The sequence below is a fragment of the Balaenoptera musculus genome, chromosome 2, assembly GCF_009873245.2.
Source record: "Balaenoptera musculus isolate JJ_BM4_2016_0621 chromosome 2, mBalMus1.pri.v3, whole genome shotgun sequence".
Classification (NCBI taxonomy): domain Eukaryota; kingdom Metazoa; phylum Chordata; class Mammalia; order Artiodactyla; family Balaenopteridae; genus Balaenoptera; species Balaenoptera musculus.
This window is the reverse complement of record NC_045786.1, coordinates 161,970,536-161,993,804: the sequence shown is the minus strand read 5'-3', so window position 1 is coordinate 161,993,804 and position 23,269 is coordinate 161,970,536. Positions and strand designations below refer to the sequence as shown.

Below are 23,269 nucleotides of genomic sequence, written 5' to 3'. Positions count from 1 at the left end.
CTCCTTAAACTGTATTCAGCTAACAGCACAACACATGATCATTTTAGAATGTAGGTACGTAGAAGAAAAACTTACCACCACCTACAAAAAGCACTGTAACCTTTCGTATGGCCTTCCCATCTTGTTATGAATACACATATATACACATACATATCATTTCTATTGTGCTTTTAACCGCATGTATGCACATCTGGTCTCCTTGAAAGCAGGAACTGTGCTCCCGGAGCACGTTACGGAGTACAAGAGGCTCACCAAATGCTTGTTGAAAGAATAAAATACAAAATGGGAAAAACACAAACAGTATGAATATCAAAATGGAATGTTGAAAGGCAGGGGAATAATTCAGAAATATTCCAGTCTAATGCTGATATTCATATATCTGAGTTTGGTTTCTAAGTTTCCAACATTTTTAGGACTAAGGTTCCATGGGAAAAAAATGACCTATATTATGAAGAAACAATCCTTACTTATGAATATAAGAGGATGGTCCCTCAAGAAAACAGATTGCCTGCAAGAGTAAAATCAGGATTAGGTAGATTCGTTATTAGATTGTTACATTCACTTGTGTGAAGACAATACTGAAAGGAGTTCAATTTTTAAAAATGTCCTCTGCATAAACCAAACATCTCCAAAGAAAGCATTAAAGAAAGGCTCCAGGATGAATGGCATACTGAATTAGACTGAAAGCTTTTTTTTTTTTTTTTTTTTGGCCTCACTGCACTGCACGTGGGATCTTAGTTCCCCGACCAGGGACTGAACCCGGGCCCTCAGCAGTGAAAGTGTGGAGTCCTAACCACTGGACTGCCAGGGAACTCCCAGACTAAAAGCTACAAAAATGTAATCTGCCTTCGCTTCTGGCGTCCAGCAAAATGAATGCTTGTTGAAGCAAGTATGAAACTAGAACTGGCCTAGAACACGCAGGATGTGCAGCCACTGCAGCCAGAAGAGGACGTGGGGCACCCCGCTCACCTGAACACTCAGCCATTTGCTGACTGTTACAACAAGCCAAAGGCCACCCCGTGCCCTGGAGAGAGTGGCATGGATTCTTCCCTCGGTAAGCCTGGGGTTTCACAGCGTATGAATGTGTAGACAGAAGGATGACATATTTTGGAAATATGGACGAAAACGCTGCTTATGTAAATTCGAAACTTCACAACATGTTCTTTTATTTACCTTTTTCTCTGTATGCCAATATTTGACTCTTTGGTATTAAAAACCATTTCCAAGAAATGTTTAGAACCTTGTTTTAAATGATTTCTATCACTAACATATGCAGATAAAAAATATAGCTATATTATATAAGGTTCTTTTTTTAAAAAAAATCAGACTGACAAGTAACATTATTTTGCCCTAAAGAAGCAAAGGCAGCATTCTAAACCTATTACTTACTGAAAATAGGAATGGAGCCAATTCTGTTTCTCCGCCGTCTGGATGCCATAGGGAAGAGAGCCCCCAGCTTTTAAAATAAGAAAAATAAAATAAACAAATGAAAATTACTGACTATAATTTGAGGATCCTTCGTTAAGAAGAAAATCTACAGCAAACAGTTGGAAGGTAAAAGAAAACCACTACTTATTTCATCTTATGGAATAGTTCTTTGAAAGAAAATGGCTAAACAAACCTGCATTGGGTTTGCTCTCTCAGTGGGGTTTCCTTTCTTAGGTATGCATGTCAAATAGTAAATGTTTACTATCTGAATAGAAAAAGGTATTTAATCACTGGGGTGGTAGTGGTGGTGGAAATTTAACATCTATAATAGCACAGATCTGAAATGTTAGGAAAGACCAAAGAATGAATCTCTGCCCATCCTGCTGTCCTCATGCAGATGAGACACCCTTAGCCACATTTTGCAAGATGAGGTCTGGTGCACCTGTTTTTTCCCCAAGACCAGGACACTTGGGGGAGGGCACACTAGGATAAAAACTTGGTTCTCCTGCCTCCTTCACCTTTTACACTGATATTTCCAAATGGACTTTGTCCTAGCTACACAGATTCTTACAAATGAAATAAAAGGATCACTAAATTAAAGTGTTCAGTAAATAGTTACATTTTTAAAAAGGAATTTTAAAAGCCATAGTCCTACAAAGAGAACAAAGATACAGTTCCAAGTGGAAACACAATTAGAAGCCAATTTTTGTTCTCTTTGAAAGGAAGAAAGTTCACTGTAGATTCATCAGTGACTTTCCAAACACATTAGAACTTCTCCATAATAATCTATATCCAAAGAGGGCTTTAAATTTCTGACATATCGAATAAGGCATGTTGTATCTCCCACTACAAATTAACTAAGAACATAGCTGAGGTTTCAAGGACCAGTTACACAATAGCTTTATTGAAAATACCAAGTTCTTCCCTACTAAAAAACATGCTTTGAATGGATCTAGCCTATTAGAAGTACAGAAAAGAGGAAAAAAAAAAGCAGCCAAACAAACCAGAAAATCACCATGTCCCTGAGTCTCAGTAAAGTAATTTTAGCTTGCCGTTAAAAAGCAACAAATGGGCTAATACACTACAAACCCTACTGAGATTTTCCTGGCAGGGTCACATGTAGTTTGATAAGCAATGAATGGACTAAGCTGGTCTAATTCAGAGAACTCTGCTTCCAGCCATAAGCAAATGCCAATCAGACTTCCCCTTTTTCCAAGGCATTACCCTGTTTGGGTTTCTGGATAATACCTCCTTAATGCACTACCTGGGGGGCTGCTGAATTCTAAATAAGTTTAGTGTCCAGCACTGACATAAGGGAAATAGAGGACAAGACGGAAAGATGTCTACAAAACAGTCCTAGGATTTACAGATGAAGCTCTTGCAAGACGAGATATATCAACTGGGTTATACCAAAGGTTTCATCTCAGTATTCAGCGTAAGTTCCGGACCTTCAATATTATCTGTATCTGGGATTCAAATCTGGAAGAACCACACAGTACTTCGGGCAGGGGGGATGCGGGGACAGAGAGGTCGGAGAAAGGTATGACACACAGCTGTAGGGGAAGCTGGTTTTATCCGGACGTCTTGTCTGGACAACCAATCTGCTGGTGGCAGAAGTGAGAACAATCTTACTGGTAAAAATATCAATCACTCAGAGCATTATTGTGAGGATTAAACAACACACAAACTACCCAACTGCATGGCATCATCTTTGGACCACAGCACTGCTCAATATTACCTACTTTCATGATCCTTATCTAGTTAAGAGAGAATAATCTCTAAATTTCTAACCAACACTTTTCTGGTCTCAAGGAGGAAGGCATTTTTATTACTTGTTTTAAAAAGTTTACCAGGGCCATGTATAACTGAATCACTTTGCTCTACACCTGAAACTAACACAACATTGTAAATCAACTATATCCCAGTAAAATTAAAAAAGAAAAAGTTTACCAGGGCATTTATGAAATATACACACACAAAAAATACAATCGGGACAGTTTCCCCAACAATTACCTGGATATCCTTCTAAGCTGGTTCGCACGTTTTCCACTGAAGGATATATCTAAAAAAAAAAAAAACAAACACTTGGAATGTACCACGTTGAAGAACTATTTGTTAAAAGGAATGAAGATTCGTTTTTAAGAAAATGAAAATCTCAAATAGAAATACCTAAAGACTTAGAAAATGTACTTTAAATTTTAAACAAGTTCCCATCTTCCTGAAAAAAATTAAACTTCTAGTAATTAAACTACAGAAAGCATTTATAGTCAATGAAAGAAAATTACATTTCCATTTGAGTATTTTTTTTCCCTCTGAAATGACAAATTAACACAGAATTGAATGCAAAATTATTAATTCAAAGGTCTCTAAATTAATAATGCTTGTAATTCTGCTGGCAATGATCTATCAAGTATTTTTTCCCTTGGCTTGACGACCTGAAGGAAGGAATGGAGAATTCGCCATCTAGTCTGCGGCTGAGATGGAGCTCTGAACAAACCAGCAAGCTCCCAGCACCAAATGATATTAGGGCCACTTGATTACAAATGACTATGCTAACGTACTGCTGTTCCCATCCCCAAACCACGGAATGAAACATCTCTCTATGACAAAGAGGACTTACTTGATTCTTCTCCTGGACCAGAGGATTAGAACGGTGACCTCAAGGAGGAGAAGCACTCACCAGATGAAGAGGAACAGTACTTCCTGGGGTCCTGCTTTCCTTGCCCGGTGTCACCAAGCTCTCTTTAAACTCAGAACACAACCATTTTGATTCATCGGCCCCCACGGAGCCAATGCTTGAGAACTGACCTACTATAGGCCAGGACTCTGCTTTAGGTATGGATGAGGCATGCTCTTTCAGAAGCTGTGAGAGAATAAAAACGAATGCTACCGTCACTCCAAACACGTGAACAGAAATGCTGTGACAACTCAGAACACGGTTTTCCGCCCTTGGAATGCCTCGTTCACAAGGAAAGGCTGAAAATATTAGCGACCAAGTTCATACCCATGGGTAGTTTTTTTTTCCTTCTTTGGGAAATATTTTTAAATACTGAAGATATTTTATTTTAATGGAGTAAGTGGACACAAGTATTCTTCTTCCAAAATTCTTTGATTTGTACTAAAAGCAAAAACAGATTAAAAAAAATAAAAAGAAGACCCATTTTAGTAGCGATGTCAGATAAAGCACCAACCTGCCATACGAAATTAGATTTCTGCCTTGAAGTTGCAATGGTTTAACATACCTAAACAATACTAGGAGGTCAAGCTATTGTATATTTTGACTCGTATCATTTGAAAGAGGTTTAACTCTTGGGATCTAGGCAGCTGTGAGGCTCTGTAAATAAAAGGGAATATATTTACATATAGATACATACTACCATAAGCACTGCAGAAGACTGACCTGCATTTCCTGCTTTGTCTGATATTTACGCAAAGCTGCAGAAAGAATTCAGAAAATACTGGGAAATTTTATCCATTTAAATACGTACCGAGGGTCTTCCTAGAGGCTGGAGATGGCAACAACAAAAAAAAGCCTCAGTTCCTGCCCCAGTGGAGCTCATATTCTGATGGATGTATCGTTTAGTTTATACGTACTATTTTCCTTACCATAGAGTAGGCATTAATATTTATAAACGCACTTCCCCAAAGAGCCCAAATAGTCCTCAGCTTCCACCCTGGGTGCAGCATGGCATAGGAAACAGGACTGAGCCAACAACAGGACTCGGCTTCTATTTTGGGCTATTCTGGGCTCAGTCCTTGATCAGGTACATGGCCCTAGCCAAGGCCCTGGGCTTCTCTTTACACCTCAGTGGAACAGACGTCTGATCACCCATCTTCCTTGGAATGCAGCTATGATGCAACACGGGCTCCTGACAGTGGAAAGTGGCCGCAAACTCTAAGATGCTACTCCGCTTCCAGTAAGATTGGGATGTTGCACGATATGTGCCATCACCGGGCATTTCTGAACCACCGGCCCACAGGCTAATACACACCAGTGCTTACCCAACACTCAGCACGTGCCTTGCATTCATTTCCTCATTTAATCCTTACGCAATTCTGTGAGGGAAGTACTGTTATTATGCCCATTTTATGGATGTCAAGAGGGGTTAAGGAGCAAGTCAAGGTCACATGGCTTGTAACCAGGTCAGGATTTGGCTCCCGGTGTGGGTATCTGCCCACAAAGCTGTGCACTTAGCTAGTATGTGGGACCCTCTCCTCCCCAGGTCAAGACAGAAAGATGGTGGCTTTGAGACCTTGCCCGCTTTCAGCTGTGGTCTCACTTACAAAAGGAAATTAAAGTGAAAAGTTGTCATTGGCCGGGCGGAATTCTCACACAACATAAATAATTTATGGAAAAAGAGGGGCTTTTAAGAAAGCCCCTTTAAGGAATTTACTAAGGTCGATAAACTGACTCCTAGAGAGAGGTGGAGAAAACTTTAAGCTTTAACTTGCTGGTTGTTTAGTTTTGTTAAAGACCTTTCTTGGCTTATTTTCATACCAGCAGCAAATGTCATTGTCATAATTACAGTTCTCAGGGCAATGGTTTAGCAAACAAAACACATCATAGCTCAGCTGTAGTCTTCACTCAACACTATTTTCTGTTCTGTGTTGAATTTGTGTTAAAAATCCTTGATGTGCTGATCAAAAGCTATAATACTGATATGAATAAAAAATCTCTAACTATCTTTATTACAAGAAATAAAAAAACTAAAAATCCTCCACGTACTTTTGCCATTTAGAATCGTTAACTCTACACCTATAAATGAGGCAAAATGTTAAAATACAAGTAATTACTGGAAACTATAATTAATCAATTATCAAGTGCCTACTATTTGCCCAGAATTGTGCTAGAGATACTATGAATCTGCCTTCAAAATATACCAATTATAAATGAAAAAGGACAGAACATACATTAAATTAAAAAAAAATGGTAAAATAGTAAAAATTCTGTTACCTTCCTAAGCCTAAAATGTCCCCAGTTATCTTTTTGATTTCCTTGAAAGCGTCCCGGGGTTGAGCCAATAAGGTAAACACTAAAAAGATATAAAGCACAAGTTACAGAACATAGTGATTTGTGGACTCCCCAAATCACAAAATATGCATGAAAACTAACATTAAGCAAGAAATATTCTAAGAGCCAACCCACTTTCTTGAGATGCCTCTTCAGAGGAGTAACTGACACTTAAAATCATTTTTGAGCACATCGAGTAATGGTGGGACACCCACGGGGTATAAGGTACCAGGCAAAGAGCTCAGCAATTTTAAGAGAAAGCTCTCCGGCTGGGATGGGAGGGGTGGGGTGGTGGCACTCAGGTGAGGGGCAAGATCTCCCGGCCTCCACTTCAGTGCCTGAGGACCAGGAGGTGCAGACAGTGACAGGCCCTGCTCTCATCACGTCCCGAAGGACAGCCATCTCCTGCCGGGCCCCTGTGTTCCAGACCTCACATGGCGTTCAAGGTAAGCACCCCAAGTTGCTAAGAGGCCACGTACTTTGTTTCTGAGAGGTCGTGCTCCTGGATGGTACCTATCCACTCCTGGAGGGGAGCGGCGTTATAAGCCATCAGGTAGCTGATGAGGTCGGCTTTAAAGTGTGTGGTTGATTCTCCAGATCTGTGGGTCCCATGGGCTATTCGTGGGTACAAGGGGCTCAACCATATTCTGGAATGGAAAAAAATATATAACCTTTAACAGTCAGAAGCACAGCTGATCACAGTGGTACCTCTGTACTGATTAGGCACTCACCCTAAGGAAGAGGTGAATTCTCACTACCTCTCTCCACATGGTAGGTAAGGTCACCCTTATAAAACATGAAACAAATCTGACGGCACCACTCCAATGGTTCCCATCATATTCAGAATTATTTTTGAAAACCTCACCGTGAATTTAAGACCCAGTAAGACCTGGCCTCTGCCCGCCTCTCCCAACTCAGTCTCTCCATGCTCCCTCCTTCATTCACGCACCTTCCTTATTCCCCCTCGCACCTCTACATCATTTTTAAAGACTTGATGACAACAGTTAAGTGCTCTACTCCTAATTGCTATAGCAACTCCACACCACCAGCAGTAACCCCAGCAAGGTTCTGCCCATGCCTACGTCAATGTAGCTCTTTAACCAACTGGAAAATAAAAGTTATCTAAGAAAAAATGTATGTGCAAATATGTTTTCAATAAACAAACTCACTTTCATATATAACATTTGGGATACATATAATCCCACATCTGGTGTCTGGAATGAGTATAGACCACATTTAGTCATGTTACATTAACACTAACCTCAGACTTTAAAATAATTCAGTAAAAAAACTTTAAAGACACCTTTCATCAATTCTTTGTCAGTGTACTTTGCCAAAACTTCTATATCATACCCACAAGTGGCAAACAACCACAGCTAAACCCAGTCCTTCTGTGAACTGGTCCCTCATAGATTCCAAAGAAGTATGGCTTCAAACTTCTTGTGCTGTTTCTTCAACAGCAAAATCAGGTTAACAGTCCTGCCTCACCAAGGCGCCCACGAGGTAATGAACAGGGTCTAACTTAAAGCAGCCTCAGCAACTACGAGCTGTGTCTGCCTTTTTCCCCTTCTTGGGTTATTTCCACCACACTTCTACCCAACAAGCCAAAAGAGAAACTGCCCAATTCCTCTTTCACCCAGCAGCCCTCCAAGGAGACTAGTAAGAGGCAGGCCGTCAGGGCAGGAAGGATCCAGAACCACGAGGATCCCGGCTGTGCGTCTTGTGAACTCTGTACACGTTTCTGGCAGGGTGGCAAGTCACACCTTCCCTTCCCACCTCGAGGTGACCCCTCGCGTGAGGGGGTTATACTTGCGACCAGGATGGGAGTCCAGGCTCTGGACCTGGATCTGCTTCTACCTGGCTGTGTCATTCTGGGCAAGCTCGGTGACCCCTCTGGGCCTCCCTCTGACTCTGTGCGTGTAACACGACCATGTCGGGCTGGCTGGCTAAGGTCACTCCTCCCAGTAGCAACTCGGAGCCCACAGGGTGAGTGGGGCTCCTCCTGGATTAGAGGCCCACTCACGAGAGTAGTTCTGGATGAGGAACATGACAGACGACGACTTTCTAAACCAGGATACCAAGATGTGAGGCGTTTTTAACATTTCACAAAATAAGAAGAGAAATCATCCGGGGCCAAGTAATTTTAAAATTGAGAAATTAACAGGCGGACCAAGAAGCAGGTGAAAAGGATGGCTGGAACACGTGTGGAGAAGGAAAGAATCAGCAGAGCCATGACAGGCTGACTAGGAAATAGAATTACACAAAAAAAACTACTTTTAAATATTGGGTTGGCCAAAAAGTCCGTTGGGTTTTCCAAAAGGTCTTACGGAAAAACCCAAACGGACTTTTTGGCCAAGCCAATATTTTTAAGAAAGTTACAACCCACGACCTGAAAGTATCAGACAGAGTAGAATCTAGACTAACCGTGAGATAACAGCACCTCCTATTCTGGGGTGGCCGGCAGAGGGAAGTTGGAGGTAGATTTCATACCCTTGGTACTTTGAGTTTTGAACCACGTGAAGTTACCTAGTCAATACATTTTTTAAAACATTTAAAAGTTTTTTTTAAATAAAGGAGAAAAATGAACACCCGAGCCATTTACCCTTAATCCCTTCCCCATAGTAGCCAACCCAGAGACGCCTAAGGAAACAGGCCTGGCTGCCTATAAACTCAAGCTCCAGAGGGCTACAGGCTGTGGGTGGGATTCTTTGAGCCACAGGAGAGCCAACTCGATAAATCCCTTTAGCTACGTTAATTATTGTTCCCCCAAGAACAAGCTATGTTAATCTCACTTCCTTTTTAGATGGGGCTACATGAGTCACGAGTCCCAGAATCCAAGCTAGCAGCTTAGACGCTCGTGGGGCAGCAAAGACCTTGTTAACCGGAAGCTCGGTGGACCAAGAGCACTGCGGCTGAGGCTCTTAGAGACAGTCCATCCCCGAGACCCTGAACCCATCGCAACAACGCTGCATTCTGAGAAGCGTACCTTAAGTGGGACACTTGGAAACTAGAACATGTTTATAGGAAAACCATCAGGCAGTGGGGACAGGGGATCAAGCCACCTGCTATGGTGGGGAAGGGGAGTGAAGAGAGGACGACACACACCTGGCTCAGGGAAAGGCTGTGTGAGGGAAGAGGCAGCTCTGGTGCTGCACGGCCCACTCAGGTCCAGCAGGCCCAGAGGATGGGGGCTGGGAGGCTCTCTGTCTCAGCTCAACTGAAGGTCTAACTTGGGCTCAGTCAGAGCCCCGGATTAGGGTTCTAGCCCAGGCTGGGCAATGGTATGAGCAAGGGAACGAGGAGGAGGATGCAGGGGAAGATACTCGAACCTTGAAAGGCTGAGTTCCTTCTAACACAGGAAGGCAGAGACGTGCAGAATAGCTTAAGTGAAAGAAAGCGAAATTAAGGCTGGTCATAATGAAGCCTTATCGGGAAGGAGAACAAAGGGTGAAACGATTTGAACAAGTCCCTAAAATCCCTAAAAATAAACCTAAACTTCTCGTAAGAGATCAAAACCTAGATCTGGCATATAGGCACCAAGGACAAAGGGTTAAAAATAAAAAAAAAAAAAAAAAAAGCCATGAAAAACCTTCACGTTCAATTCTTTTGGAGATTCACAACCATGTTACAGGCTCCAAAAAGACAGCCGTTTAGATTTGTTTTATGGGAAACTAAACTGACCGGGGGTGAGGGGACATTTTTAGTGTATAATCAACCCCCAAGTTTTCTTCTGACACCTGCTGGGAAGTGGCAAGCAAAAGTGGGTGCAGGAATAAGTGAGGACCAAGAAAGTTATCAGGAGGGTCTTAATGGAAAAATAATAGGATCAGACCTTTCATTTTTCATCCTCTTTCCTGCCTCAGATCCTTGGATCTACTTGGCTGTAGAGTGTATGTATGATGCCATTTTGTAAAAACTAGAAAAAAACTACGGTGTATAAATATGTATGTTTACAGGTATAATAAAGGCAGTTATGGATGATTAAGTGCTAAACGGTTAACACTGGCTACCTCAAGAGAGGAACTGGGGGGAGGTAGTAAAAGAATACTGTCACTTTTTTTTGCATGTGTCTCTTTTCTATGCCATAATTCTGGGTTTTTTCACAATTAAAGAACAGGAGAAAAAGAATAAATCGAATCTTCTCGCTTCTGACCTTTCTCAGCGCACACAGTGACTACCAAGAAATGGCCGGAACCCTACAAACCCTTGTGTCTTCTGGTGCCAGTCAGCGTGAATGAGGTTGGAGGTGTGTATGACAACCCGGAGGCCTTCTTCGTACAGCAGTAGCATCATTTTCCTTTAAAAACAGAAAAAGGATCAAAAAGCATTAACAGCACTCTCATAATACCTTTCTAATGCAAATGCAATAGCTAAAGGAGTTCTTTAAACTCTGATTACAGTATCCCAACTTTGAACATTTAGTCTTCTTTTCTCCTATACATCATCGTTATCAGAGTCTGCTTAAGTGACAAGTGGAAAAGCACCTTCCAAAATGCTGAGTATTTGGTGGTAAAAGAGCTTTTGCTCCATCCCGTCCACATGGCCAGTCCCGGCACTTTAAACCCCTCCCCACTGTAGCGTGGCTCCTTATTATCTGTTCAGCATCACCCATTACTATCAGGGACAACAGGAATCTTCCTGTCCAGTGTTTTCAGAGTATGGTCACAACCTCTTGCTACGCTGTGGCTGCCTAGCATTAAAAAAAAAAAATTGCAACAGAATAAATTAGAAACTCAAGAGTATACTGCATATATTTAAGTGCTGGTTCGTGACACTCTTGTTTCAGCACTTATCAGTACAGACACGTGCAGCAGACTGAAATGACAAACGCATTTCCTACTGTGGGTTGCAGTTTAAGTTTGAAAGATGCTTCATTTTCAAGAGACTGATCCTTCTTCATACTCTACAGATGCCAGACTTGTCACCTGCGTGTATCTGGGCTTGAGGTAAGTCTTCCCTTTTCTTCTCCCTTTACTCAAATCAGCCCTAGAGATTCCCTTCTTTCCCATGGGGCCTCCCCAGTCATCAGATTATTTCTCTTAGTTTAATTCCAGTGAGAGGGAGGGAACAGGACAGATAAGAGCTTTTCATCTGAAGCTGGAAGACCTAAGTACCAGTGTTCATCAGTTAGAAGTCATAGGACCCTATGTAAGTCATTTAATATCTCTGAGTCGTTCCATGTCCCCTGAGCCTCGGCTTCTCACTTGTAGCATGAAGGATCAACTCCGTGTTCACTTCATAGGGCTGATGTGAGAATGAAATGCAGTACGTGTTTTGTTAAATGTAAAACACTCCAGGTGTACATTCCCTCTACTGCTTCCATGCCCTGCTTTACTTTGCCATCTACTTTCGGATGATTCTTGGCCTCCCGATGGTTTTCTAATTATTTCAGGAACCTAAATTCTCTCTCCCCCAACTAGAGATTCATTCAAGGCAGTAACTCTGCCTTATTTCTATGGAGGCCAAAATGCTACTTAACATTTACTGATGGAAGTCAGTTTACACGTGGGAAAAAAATGAACCACTGGTTCTCTCAAATAAACAACATCCCAAATACTATCTCGATAGAATGGGGTTATTAGCATTAAAAAATACAGAAAAGACTATACAAACACAGAATGAGATTTAGCTCTTGCCAGAATGAGAATTTAACCCAAGCCGGCAAATGGTAAATTAATGCAAAGCTGGAGAAATGACAGGTGTTGAATCAATCTTCTTTCCATGTATGAGATGTGCTCCCTGAAATCTGCGCAAATTTACATACACAGTTGCCAAATTAGTAGTTGACTGTAATTAAGAATAAGCCAGTTATGAATTCATGATTTAACTTTTACAAATATTTCCATTAGTTAAGGCATCAATTAACAGGAAAATCATGCACTAATGTCAGTGAATCCTATCAAATAGCATTGAGAAGTAATCTAAGGGGAGTCATATTAATCTTTTCATAGCCAAAATGGCATGTCCCCATAAGGTCAGAGCTAAAAATGGATAAAACATATAAAGAAATGAGGTCTTCCCTGAAGAATACTGACCTGCATATTATCTATTAAGCTATGGGGGTGGCAGAAGGGACATTTCCCCTATTTGAAGCTGTTCCTGCACAGGCGGAAGGCAAGCTAATGTCTGTGGAGCATTTATGTACCAGGCATTGCTTTAGAAGCCGCACAGAATGCTAGCACACTGAATCCCACCCAATCCAGAGAAGGCGCTACCGTTCCCATTTTACAACTGCAGAATCCGTGGCTAGGACAGGTCATGGGGACTATCCAGCTCCCCACGTGAACCAGAAGCAGCGCTTATTTGGGTCACACATGTTGGATCCTCCTCTCACTGTGCACGGCTTCCCTTGGGCTGGACAGGGCCGCAGCTACTTCATGCTACTGGGGCAGGAGTGGGTCACACGGAGGGGAGGCCCTGCTACAGCCCGAAGAGGAGAGGGGCCCATCCTGCAGTCTGCTCCTGGCTGCACGGCCACATCTGACGCTTCCCTCCCGCTGTGGATTCTCAGGGCCGTGGGAGGTGCCTTTGCTTCCCGCTCTGGGGGCCACCAAAGAGCTTCAGCATGCTAAAGCACTATGAGATAAGCCCCGGGACTCACAGCATCCTGGAAGCAGGGATGCAGCTCGTTCACCGTCTCTAAGAGGACCACGAGCTCCTGGAGGATGGAGCTGCATCTGGTCACTTCCAGATGCTCCACAAGTAGTCACCACCAGCTGACGCAAGTGTGACCCCGGAGACTCCTTCAGAGTTACTGTGGCAGCTCCACTCTGTCGGGGGAGGGCGGGGGACGCGTTCACACCTGTCACCAGGAGCTGGAAGGCTTTCCTTCTTTCCTAGCTTATGTGTTTGTCTTGCCTCTCTCACCCGAAGACTAAAAGCTGGAAGGACAAAAACCACTATGTCTCCAAACACTTTACATCCCCCCGAGCTGTGCTTCAAGAATGTAATAGATATTTAATGAATAACTCTTAGAACATTTTAAAATGAACAACGGAAAGTAATTTCAAGGCATGAGTTCAATCTCCTACAAAATACTGGCATTTTAACAAAAAGTAAACCACACACACACTACAGAGTGGGGAAAGGGTCTATCATTACTTCCCTAGGCACTTTCAACTCTGAATGAGGAACTCTGCTGGGTTTAACCTGCAAAATGCGTGTGTTGGAGGCGAAGGAAGAATGGACTTGCAAAGCGTGTGTGTGTGTGTGTGTGTGTGTGTGTGTGTGTGTGTGTATGTGTGTGTGTGCCAAAGGAAACAGACTTAATTTTAGCAGTGAGGAAACAACAAAAGTAAATTAAGAACTTAAGCAAAAATAAACAGTCCTAGTCCTGTCTCCAACACTGGCTGGAGGAAAACTGCCTACCTACTTGGGGGCTCTAGTCTATAAATGAAGACAAAGGACCAAGTAATTTTTTGAATAGCATTAAAAAAAAAAAAAAAAGGATAGCCCCGCCCCCCTCAAATGCTACTGTGTCAGATCTGGGCCAGCCCAGCACTCAGTCCCTCCCCGGACCCAGGCTCTCCTATGACTCGCTAGCATATTAAGTGCAGTGTGAATACGCCCAAGAAACGCTGGCTACGGGCACAGAACGTGTGCCCTGCACAGGAATCCCGCACTGCAGGTCTAGCAAATCATGCCCAGGATCCAAAACAGGGCTTGCGGAATGTATTCTGGAATCAGTAAGGTATTTAGGCTAGGGTTCCAGCTAAGGGTGGGGGACAAGGACCCATCTGGTGCGACACTTTACTGGCAGAATCTCTACCCAGGACGGCTGACTACTGCCGCCCATCAGCGTCTCCCACGGTGGTGCAGCTACAGGAGCCTAAGATGCTGACTCAGCCTATTCAGTGCTATTTTGTATCCTTTGCTGAAATTAGCATTCTGTGAGCTCTGTGCCTGATACTCCAGCTCGGTAGGTGCTTGAGGTCACTCTCAACAACCCTCCATTACACTAAAGTTACCAATTAGGGGTGGTTGGTAAATGCAGCAACATTTACACAAGAGCATCTAAAACCAGATAATGTATGCTTGATAGGTATCCTTTCACAAAGTGGCTCAGTGCTTTCTGCTCTGGTTCCTTTCTGGAGACAGACTGGCAAAATATAGCTTTAAGCTTACAAAGAGAATGATGAACATATGCCCTCGTTTTTGGCGTAATATCAGGAAAACAGTGGTCACTGCAAGACTCGGGGGAAACACTTCCTCCCATGAGATTCCTTGTTGCCTTAGGGACAGATACCCAAAGGGACATGCCTGAAGCAGCAGGCTACCTGTTTCCACTGCTGGTCTAGAAGAAAGATAAGGCTTTGTCACACTCTTTTGAGTGTGACATATTTCTAGAGACATACGATTTACAAAAATACTGAAATCGAGGCAACCATGTCTTATTCTTTTCTCAGCTAGAGAACAATTACGTAAAAGGGCTCCATACAACAGTAAGACTCAAATAAAACGGGAGTCAAGCTGATACGTATCAAGTAGGAAGTAAGAGAAAAGTTCCTCCTGTCTGTCGTTTGCAATGTCTCAGAAATTATCCTAAGAGAATTTTCTGAGATGTCTTGAAGCAGGGACACGTACCCGCCTCTCAAGATGACAACTTCTTGTGAAACAGTTTTTCTTTCAATCACAGCACAGAGTTGACCCAACAATATTCTATTTGATGCAACTCAGAATCTTATAAAATTCACAAGACCTTCTTTAAAGTAGTGGAATCCATAGGCATGTGACTACCGCACGTACAGTCATGTGTAACCGCGGACCACAATCTATCCCCCTCAGTTGGCTATAATGAACGCCCTCAAGAGAAAGCAGAAACTGCATCACAGATTCAGACTTTAATGTCCAGAGCCAGAGTCCTGGTACTTGGTCTTAAGGCTGTTCAGAAACAACTCCTTTTCCTCTGCTTCCTAACTGACAGCTTTTCCCCCAGCAAAATCATCACATGTGAGTCCCTCTAAGGGCGATTTCTGAAGAGCATCCTTTGATCTATTAAACTCATATCTTCCCTCCCCCATTTCATAAAAATTGCTTACGTGTGGTGTGTTCCAAATGCAATATCCAACTTTGCCTAGGATAAAAAAGAGGTCAAGTTACTTGTTTTTTAAAAACTCAATAATACCCCTATCTATTGAAAATTAAATTAGAAAAGATTCAGGTCAACTTTTTTTTGCTTTTAAAGTTTTTACTGCCCTCTAGTGGACAAGCCCTTGATCGCCAAAACAGCTTTTATTTTTTAATTTTTTTTAAACATTTTTATTGGAGTATAATTGCTTTACAATGGTGTGTTAGTTTCTGCTTTATAACAAAGTGAATCAGTTATACATATACATATGTTCCCATATCTCTTCCCTCTTGCGTCTCCCTCCCTCCCACCCTCCCTATCCCACCCCTCTAGGTGGTCACAAAGCACCAAGCTGATCTCCCTGTGCTATGCGGCTGCTTCCCACTAGCTATCTATTTTACGTTTGGTAGTGTATATATGTGCATGCCACTCTCTCACTTTGTCCCAGCTTACCCTCCCCCCTCCCTGTGTCCTCAAGTCCATTCTCTAGTAGGTCTGCGTCTTTATTCCTGTCTTGCCCCTAGGTTCTTCATGACCTTTTTTTTTTTTTTTTAGATTCCATATATATGTGTTAGCGTATGGTATTTGTTTTTCTCTATCTGACTTACTTCACTCTGTATGACAGACTCTAGGTCCATCCACCTCACTACAAATAACTCAGTTTCGTTTCTTTTTATGGCTGAGTAATATTCCATTGTATATATGTGCCACATCTTTATCCATTCATCTGTCTATGGACATTTAGGTTGCTTCCATGTCCTGGCTATTGTAAATAGAGCCGCAATGAACACTGTGGTACATGACTCTTTTTGAATTATGGTTTTCTCAGGGTATATGCCCAGCAGTGGGATTGCTGGGTCATATGGTAGTTCTATTTTTAGTTTTTTAAGGAACCTCCATACTGTTCTCCATAGTGGCTGTATCAATTTACATTCCCACCAACAGTGTATGAGGGTTCCCTTTTCTCCACACCCTCTCCAGCATTTATTGTTTGTAGATTCAAAACAGCTTTTAGAATAGCATCCAGTGAGGTTCATTTTTTAAAAAACAACTTCTTTTTTGTTACCCAGAATGATTCAATACATATTGCATTTTTAATTACAGTAATTAGAAGTGAGAAGCCTAATTTCTTTAGATGCCAGAAAACTAGTAAAAACAAATGAGACTCTATGCAACGTCTTAAAATTAGATATTTGGCTTATACAGAAATACACACAAAAAGTTTTCAAAGCATATTTAAAAGAAACATTGAAAGTGGTGGCAGTATTGAGACATTATGATGTTAAAAGTTTTCTCACATTTATAACATAGAAGATGCTGAAAATAAATATATTAAATCCATTTTTCATGTTTTAAAATGATACCTTTACAAACAAATGGGGGGTGGGGGTAGGTGGGGAAGTAAAACATTTTATCTCACATCCAGTATAGCAAGACCCTGGTTAGGCCTCAAGATGAAAAAGTTAAAATAAATAGAGATGTCAAGAATAGCTTACCAGCTAGGAATTCTGTGTATGGACACAAATCCTATCTTCACAACTTTGTATGACTTCGGAAAATACTTGAATCTCTATGTCTCATCTTTCTACTCTTTGAAATGAGGGTACTGTTAGGAGATTCAGGGAGTTGTTAGGAATAAGTGAGAAAAGTACACATAAAACGCTTAGGAAAAGGAGCTGCACGGGGTAAGCACTCTACAAATGGAAGCAAGTGCTATTAAAATCAAAGCGCCCCCCCTGCCCACTCTCTACAGGTGGGCCTGTCTGCTGGGGGCAGCAATGGGCAACTGGAATACACAGGTGAGGATGACATAGCCCCTGTCTTGGGGATGCTCACGGACAGGTGGCCAAGTTCACTACCCTTGTAAACTCAGTGTTCGGGCTGCTCACAGAGTGGCACGCGTTTGCGTGGTCTGGCCACAGAAGAGCGAGCAGGAAAGTGCATTTCATGTCTTTTTTTAAAAAAAAATTAACGCAATGTTGTGTTAGTTTCAGGTGTACAGCAAAGTGATTCGGTTATATTGATACATATATATCTCTATTGTTTTTCAGATTCTTTTCCCTTATAGGTTACTACAAAATACTGAGTATAGCTCCCTGTGACACAGAGTAGTTCCTTGTTGGTTACCTATTTTATATATAGTAGTGTGTATATGTTAATCCCAGTATTTCACGTCTTTAAATTACAAAATTAGAATGAAGACTGTCACTCTGTAAATTGATATTTAGCTCAGAAAAAGCAGTGGTCAAAAAACTTGGCTTCTGAGTTTAGTTTTGCGATTTGTTGTGTGCTTTTGGGCAAGTCTAAGCACAAAAGCAAGGATGATAATAATTGCAATAGATAATATTTAATGGGTGCTTCTTTTTTGGCAAATGCACCAAATTCTTTGCCCAATAACCCTATGAGATACAGTATTAGTAATTCATTTTAAAGATGAAGAAGTGAGGCTTTAAGTGGTTAAGTGATGGGTCCAGAATGACACAGCTAGCAAGTAGAGAGCTGGGACAGAACCCAGGAAGTCTGAACCTGGACCACCAGGTGTGCAAAATGGGAAAAGTGCCAGCATCCACTTATTCTTTGACTTAACGTGACCCAGCTTAGCCAAATGACACTATGTTGCTAAAAAAAATTCAAAAATTCATTTTAAAGACAAGATATAAAGGTATTTCAATAAATCAGGATGGGGCAATCACCATGTCCCTCAGACTAGAGCTGGGAGCTTATGGAGGCTCTTCACACGAGGTCTGGAAGACAGGGCTCGTTACACCCTCTAGTGGCTGGCCTGAAGCACGCCACTAGGCCTGCCACCACCTCTCCTAAACTTTTCAGTACATTTGAAAAACACTTTGTATTTCCATTGATTTTATCGCTGGTTTTCAGGATTCCCGTGTTATTTTATTTTCTGCCCACTATTAGTCTGATAAGTGCTATCCTATTGCAGTTTAACCTCTTCTGTCTTTGGAAACAAATGCAAAACAAGGGGATTTTAGGCAACTGCTGAGCAAAGGCATATCTTGTGTAGAAGGTGAGCTGCAAACAGGATGGGTAAAGAGATGGAATAATTTAAAACTCCAACTACATAAAGTACAGTGAGTTACATCACAGGAAAAATGTTGTGACACGGGTTTAAAATTGATCAGGTTGAGATTTCTTACTCAACCTGTTTTAATCTTTAAAAAAATATACATACACACATAGATAATATTCTATAGCTAGAAGAAGTGATAAAACGTGAGTTGGAATTCTTTTACCTTGTATGGATGGAGGAAAAAGGACGTTAGAAGGAAAACGGAAAAGAAAAATAATTAGGTTCTATGTAGTTCACTCTTGTCTCTGTACTCCAAGAGCAGAAATCCTGAGCCAATTTCACTAAGCTATTGGCCAGGAGAGAAAAGGGCCATGAAAGAATCATTCATCAAGCTGCTCATGAATGGAGTGACCAACTTGCTCAAATAGGAAAAGGTGAATATTACACCAGCCACTTCAGAACCACCACAGGAAGGAAATCATAAATGTAAACATTTTCTGAATTCCATGCTACCCCCTTGCCTCCCCTCCCCGCCCAGTTTGCCTGCTTCTTACACAAAATGCCACACATAAAAAGATCCTTTCAGATGTGGAGTTTAGAACAATGAGTCCTAAGGAAACTCCAACTCACTGGTCACACTGTATTTCCATGAACTGACTGGAAAGTATCAGGACAAAATCATGGGAATATATAAAGAAACAGCCTTTTCTTCGCCTCTTCTCTGCTTTGGTCCCAGCAAACCAAGCCTGTTATGAGACCACTTAACGCCCCTCATCGGACTAGGACCACATGCAGCATACAACTCGCGAGGTAGTTTTCTAACAGGTCTGCTTCTGATCTATGGGTCTCTCCAGTATTGAGTGATTCTTGTGCAAAAGAACTAAGGGCTATGGGTGAAATGTCAATGGCAGCTAATGTAAGTTGGATAAGTTGTCACAATAAAAACTACCAGTTTTAAGCTGCCTTCAGAGAAAGAAACTGCCACTGAATTGAATCCAAAAAACCTGCTCAATAATGCTGAAACCTCCGTTTCCACAGGAACGTGGACAAAATAGATACAACCAGAGGGGTGGCAGGTTGGGGAAAGATAGGGAACCCTTGATATACCAGGTACAACTGAAGAAAGTGAACGCTTGAACCTGAACGAGAAAACTAGGGGGACAAAACAGATGACTTCAGATACGAGAATCACTGACACGTGCAAGGAGGAGACTTAGTCTATGTGGCTCCAGAGAGGGAAAATTAGGACCAACGTAGAAGGCAGAGGAAGAAGACTGTGTGTGTCAACCTGGCTAGGCCATAGCACCCAGATATTTGGTCAGATGTTGCCGTGAGCCTCAGTCAGTCTGTTGAAAAGTGGAAAAGAAATTAAAAAAAGACTGATTCCCTGCAGGAAGAGGGAATGAGTCTCCAGTCGGTCTTTGGCCTCAAACTGCAACATCAGTGCTTCTTGGGGTCTCCAGACACACACACAGAGACACAGACACACACAGACACACACAGACACACACACAGACACACACAGACACACACAGACACACACAGACACACACACACACACACACACACACACACACACACACACACACACACACACACACACACACACCCTTATTGGTTCTGTTTCTCTGGAGAACCCTGACTAATTACAGAGATATCAGGTTAGCATAAAGGAAAATCTTTCAACCATGAGGGCTACCCACAAATAGGATGAGCTACCTCAGGAAGCGTTTAAGCCAAGGCTGGACAGATGTCTGTTGGTGACGCTGGAGAGAGGATTCCTGCATTAGGTGGGTGGATAGACTCAAGGTCTCAATTTCCTTCCAACTCTCAGACTAAGCATGATCTCGAAGGGCAATGAGTGGCTTACCTGGCAGAGGGCAATGTTTTCATAAGGCTTTGCCTGGGCATGTAGGTGAGCCTTTGCTTCGCGTTTGTCACCATGCACGAGCAAGATTGGTTTCTTCCTGAAAAAGAGATCAGGAGTATTTAAAATCCATCATTCATGAAGCTGAACTGGCGCCCAGTTAAGGGTCGCTGACCACCGACATCTGTCTCTGGCCTGTGTGGTGACTGAGTACGGGGCCAGCACAGGGCAGTGACCGATTAACCTTCGGTAACTGGTTACCTTTATAATGGAGCCCCGTGGCCTGAGCCTGAAGCTCTGCTGTGACCTGGAGGAGCTGTGACTCAAGAAAGTCCTCGAGTAATTATCTTCTTTGGTCCTAAAGGGCACATCGTCAGCTCTGTGTTAATATGTTTAAATTCAGATAGACTAAAAGATATACAGTCATCGTTGTCTAGTATGATGCTCTTTTCTTTCCCTTCTCTTGGCCCAAACAGTAGACCACTTCCTCACTAGCCGTATGTTAAACCCCTACTGTGAGCAAGGTCCTGCACCAGATGCCCAGGATACAAGTGAAGGGGCCCAGGCCCACAGCATGTAGTTTCACTAATAGGTGGTGATATTTCAATGAAACAGGGCCCAATGCACATTGAAAATGCCCTATTTTTAAATTCAAAAGGACAATATAAAAACATTCTGCAGGAATAGATTAAAAAGGCTTTTAAAGGAACCATGATCTACTCTGGTTAATTCAAAGCGAGATAATCCTTAGAAATCAATATATCTTTATATGCTCTCCCAACAAAACAAAAATTGGATTTTTCTCCAACAAGCAATCAAGCAAGATGAACAACTTCCACAATTATCAATCACATGCAGAATGATTCTCTGCCACACATGAAGGGACAACACTCAACTAAAAAGAAACAGGACAGAAAACGCACGCCCAGGACGGATCCCTAACCCCTAAGCCCGATAGTTTTATTCTAACATGTTAGGTAAAATAAAACTAAGAAACACACCTTCCCGGTTTGTTTCTATTTGGAAAAAATTTTCTATTTTACAACTAGAAACACACTACAGAGAATAATGTAAGAGATAATCATGCATCTGTTACCTAGAAACAATTACTGTTATCAGATTATCAGGTCTTTTTAAAAAATAAAAGATTAAACATTATTGACAGAAGCTGAAGTCCTCATTAATCACTTCAGATTTACTGGTGTTCTAAAAACTATCACAAAACGGCAGTGTGATGGTTAATTTTGTGTGTCAACTTCATTGGGCCAAGGGTGTCCAGATAAAACATTACTTCTGGGTGTGTCTGTGAGGGTGCTTGCGGAGGAGATGACCATTTGAATCAGTGGCTCAACAAAGCAGATCGCCCTCCCTAATGTGGGTGGGCATCATCCAATACTTTGAATAGGGTGGTGAAATTATTCTCTCTCTTGTTTAAGCCACTGTTATTTCTACTTTTCTGTTACATGCAGCTAAAACTAATCTTACGTGTCACAGGTCAAATATGAGCCCTTGAGTGCCAAAGCTGCTTGGGAAATTTCAACAGTATTTTATCTATTATTATTATTTTTGGCTGTGCCTCGTGGCTTGCAGGCTCTTAGTTCCCCAACCAGGGACTGAACCTGGGCCACAGCAATGAAAGTACCGAGTACTAACCACTGGACTGCCAGGGAACTCCCAGCATTTTATCTATTATTAATAATGAAGGTTCCCACAATCTGATGTGCTAAATGCACCATGGACTTTGAGGACGCTGACAGCCATTTTCCTGCATGTGTATTCCTACACCTTACTTGCTGTTATGGGATTCTGCCACGTCAATGTGTTAGAAATGGGACAGGTGGCATGTCACCATGGGATGCCATATTTATTTGGTTTGCACTGCCTACTATGAGGCAGACAGACTGAAAACCCATCACTTCCATAATCTGGGTAAGGGAAGGCCCTATGACCCCTGCATTAACTCCTAAGCTACATGGAAAATCACTTGTGAAACAAGAGAGTCTCGAAAAAAGAACAGCATTGATGTGCCCAGTGAAGCATGGCATGCTTATAGGTCGAGAACGCAGGTGGCAGTGACCTTTTCCTTCATACTAACATTGGACCTAAAATTCTTTTATTTGGGTTGAAATTTGTCCTAATCTACTTCTGGACAGAACAGAAGGACATGCTAAAATCTGTATTAGGAAGGCTTGTGATTAGTTAGAATATATCAAAAAATGCTGTTTTCCCAGTATAACTTAACGTTTTTATGATTTCAATAGTTCCAAAAGAAATATTCAAAGAAGATGCATGGCAGCTGCCTGAGAAACACAAATCGTATGTTTTAAGGCTGCATTACAGTTAGGACGTCATCCACCACTCTGCGGAACTCACCTGAACTCTGGTGGGTACTGTTTTACGAGCCAGTCCACATCAAAGCAGTAGTTAAACTGGATGGGGGGAAGAAAAGAAGTCACGGGCAATTCAGAAAAGCAGTCTATAAGGAGAAGTGTTTGGTTATTGAATTCAAAGAAACTCTAATGATGAACTACATATATTATGTATAAACATGGACAATTTGCTACAATACTCATAAACAAACCTAAAATACATCTTGAAGGGAATACACCATTCAAAGGTTCTGAATTAGTGCAGGAGTGCCTGAGAAAACAGAAAATTACCTCTGCATGCTTTGGCAGCATTTGTATTTGTAAATTGAGTCTTTTTACATTATTTCTAAGAGTCCTCTGATTAATGGGGCTTATCAATTTATCCCTTTCCCCCTAGATGGTTATAAAAAGGACTTTTGGAAAAGAACATTTCCTTTCAGCCTAACTTATGAGCTAGCTTTGTAAACAGGCATCTGCGACTGGACATTCACTAGGCTTA

The 23,269-nt window shown here is 41.9% G+C and overlaps 1 protein-coding gene and 1 long non-coding RNA gene across 9 annotated transcripts in view; one reads left to right on the top strand and one right to left on the bottom strand.

Annotated features, from left to right (window-relative positions):
• The window catches only part of TDP1 (tyrosyl-DNA phosphodiesterase 1), an 84,082-nt gene that overhangs the window by 51,248 nt on the left and 9,565 nt on the right, over nt 1-23,269 (bottom strand). For 5 of the 6 annotated variants that reach the window (XR_005018572.1, XM_036841324.1, XM_036841323.1 and 2 more), the window contains exons 4-12: nt 22,775-22,830; nt 20,405-20,501; nt 15,478-15,512; nt 10,644-10,736; nt 6,919-7,086; nt 6,383-6,461; nt 4,109-4,291; nt 3,442-3,490; nt 1,390-1,456 (exon numbers count right to left, since the gene is read on the bottom strand). Coding sequence is in view for 5 of the 6 variants with exons in the window: in XM_036841324.1 (XP_036697219.1) it covers nt 1,390-1,456; nt 3,442-3,490; nt 4,109-4,291; nt 6,383-6,461; nt 6,919-7,086; nt 10,644-10,736; nt 15,478-15,512; nt 20,405-20,501; nt 22,775-22,830 (827 nt within the window). In the remaining variant the exon portion in view is untranslated. The remainder of the gene's footprint in view (nt 1-1,389; nt 1,457-3,441; nt 3,491-4,108; nt 4,292-6,382; nt 6,462-6,918; nt 7,087-10,643; nt 10,737-15,477; nt 15,513-20,404; nt 20,502-22,774; nt 22,831-23,269) is intronic. The other variant, XM_036841325.1, reaches the window with a different exon arrangement.
• LOC118889563 lies at nt 6,393-22,832 on the top strand. 3 transcript variants are annotated; one of them, XR_005018574.1, is made up of 4 exons: nt 6,455-6,885; nt 10,602-10,685; nt 11,226-11,385; nt 22,663-22,832. It is a non-coding gene; the product is annotated as an uncharacterized LOC118889563 (long non-coding RNA). The 3 variants fall into 3 exon arrangements; XR_005018575.1 differs by lacking the exon at nt 22,663-22,832 and adding an exon at nt 12,677-14,734; XR_005018573.1 differs by lacking the exon at nt 22,663-22,832 and having other exon boundaries at nt 6,393-6,885; nt 11,226-14,734.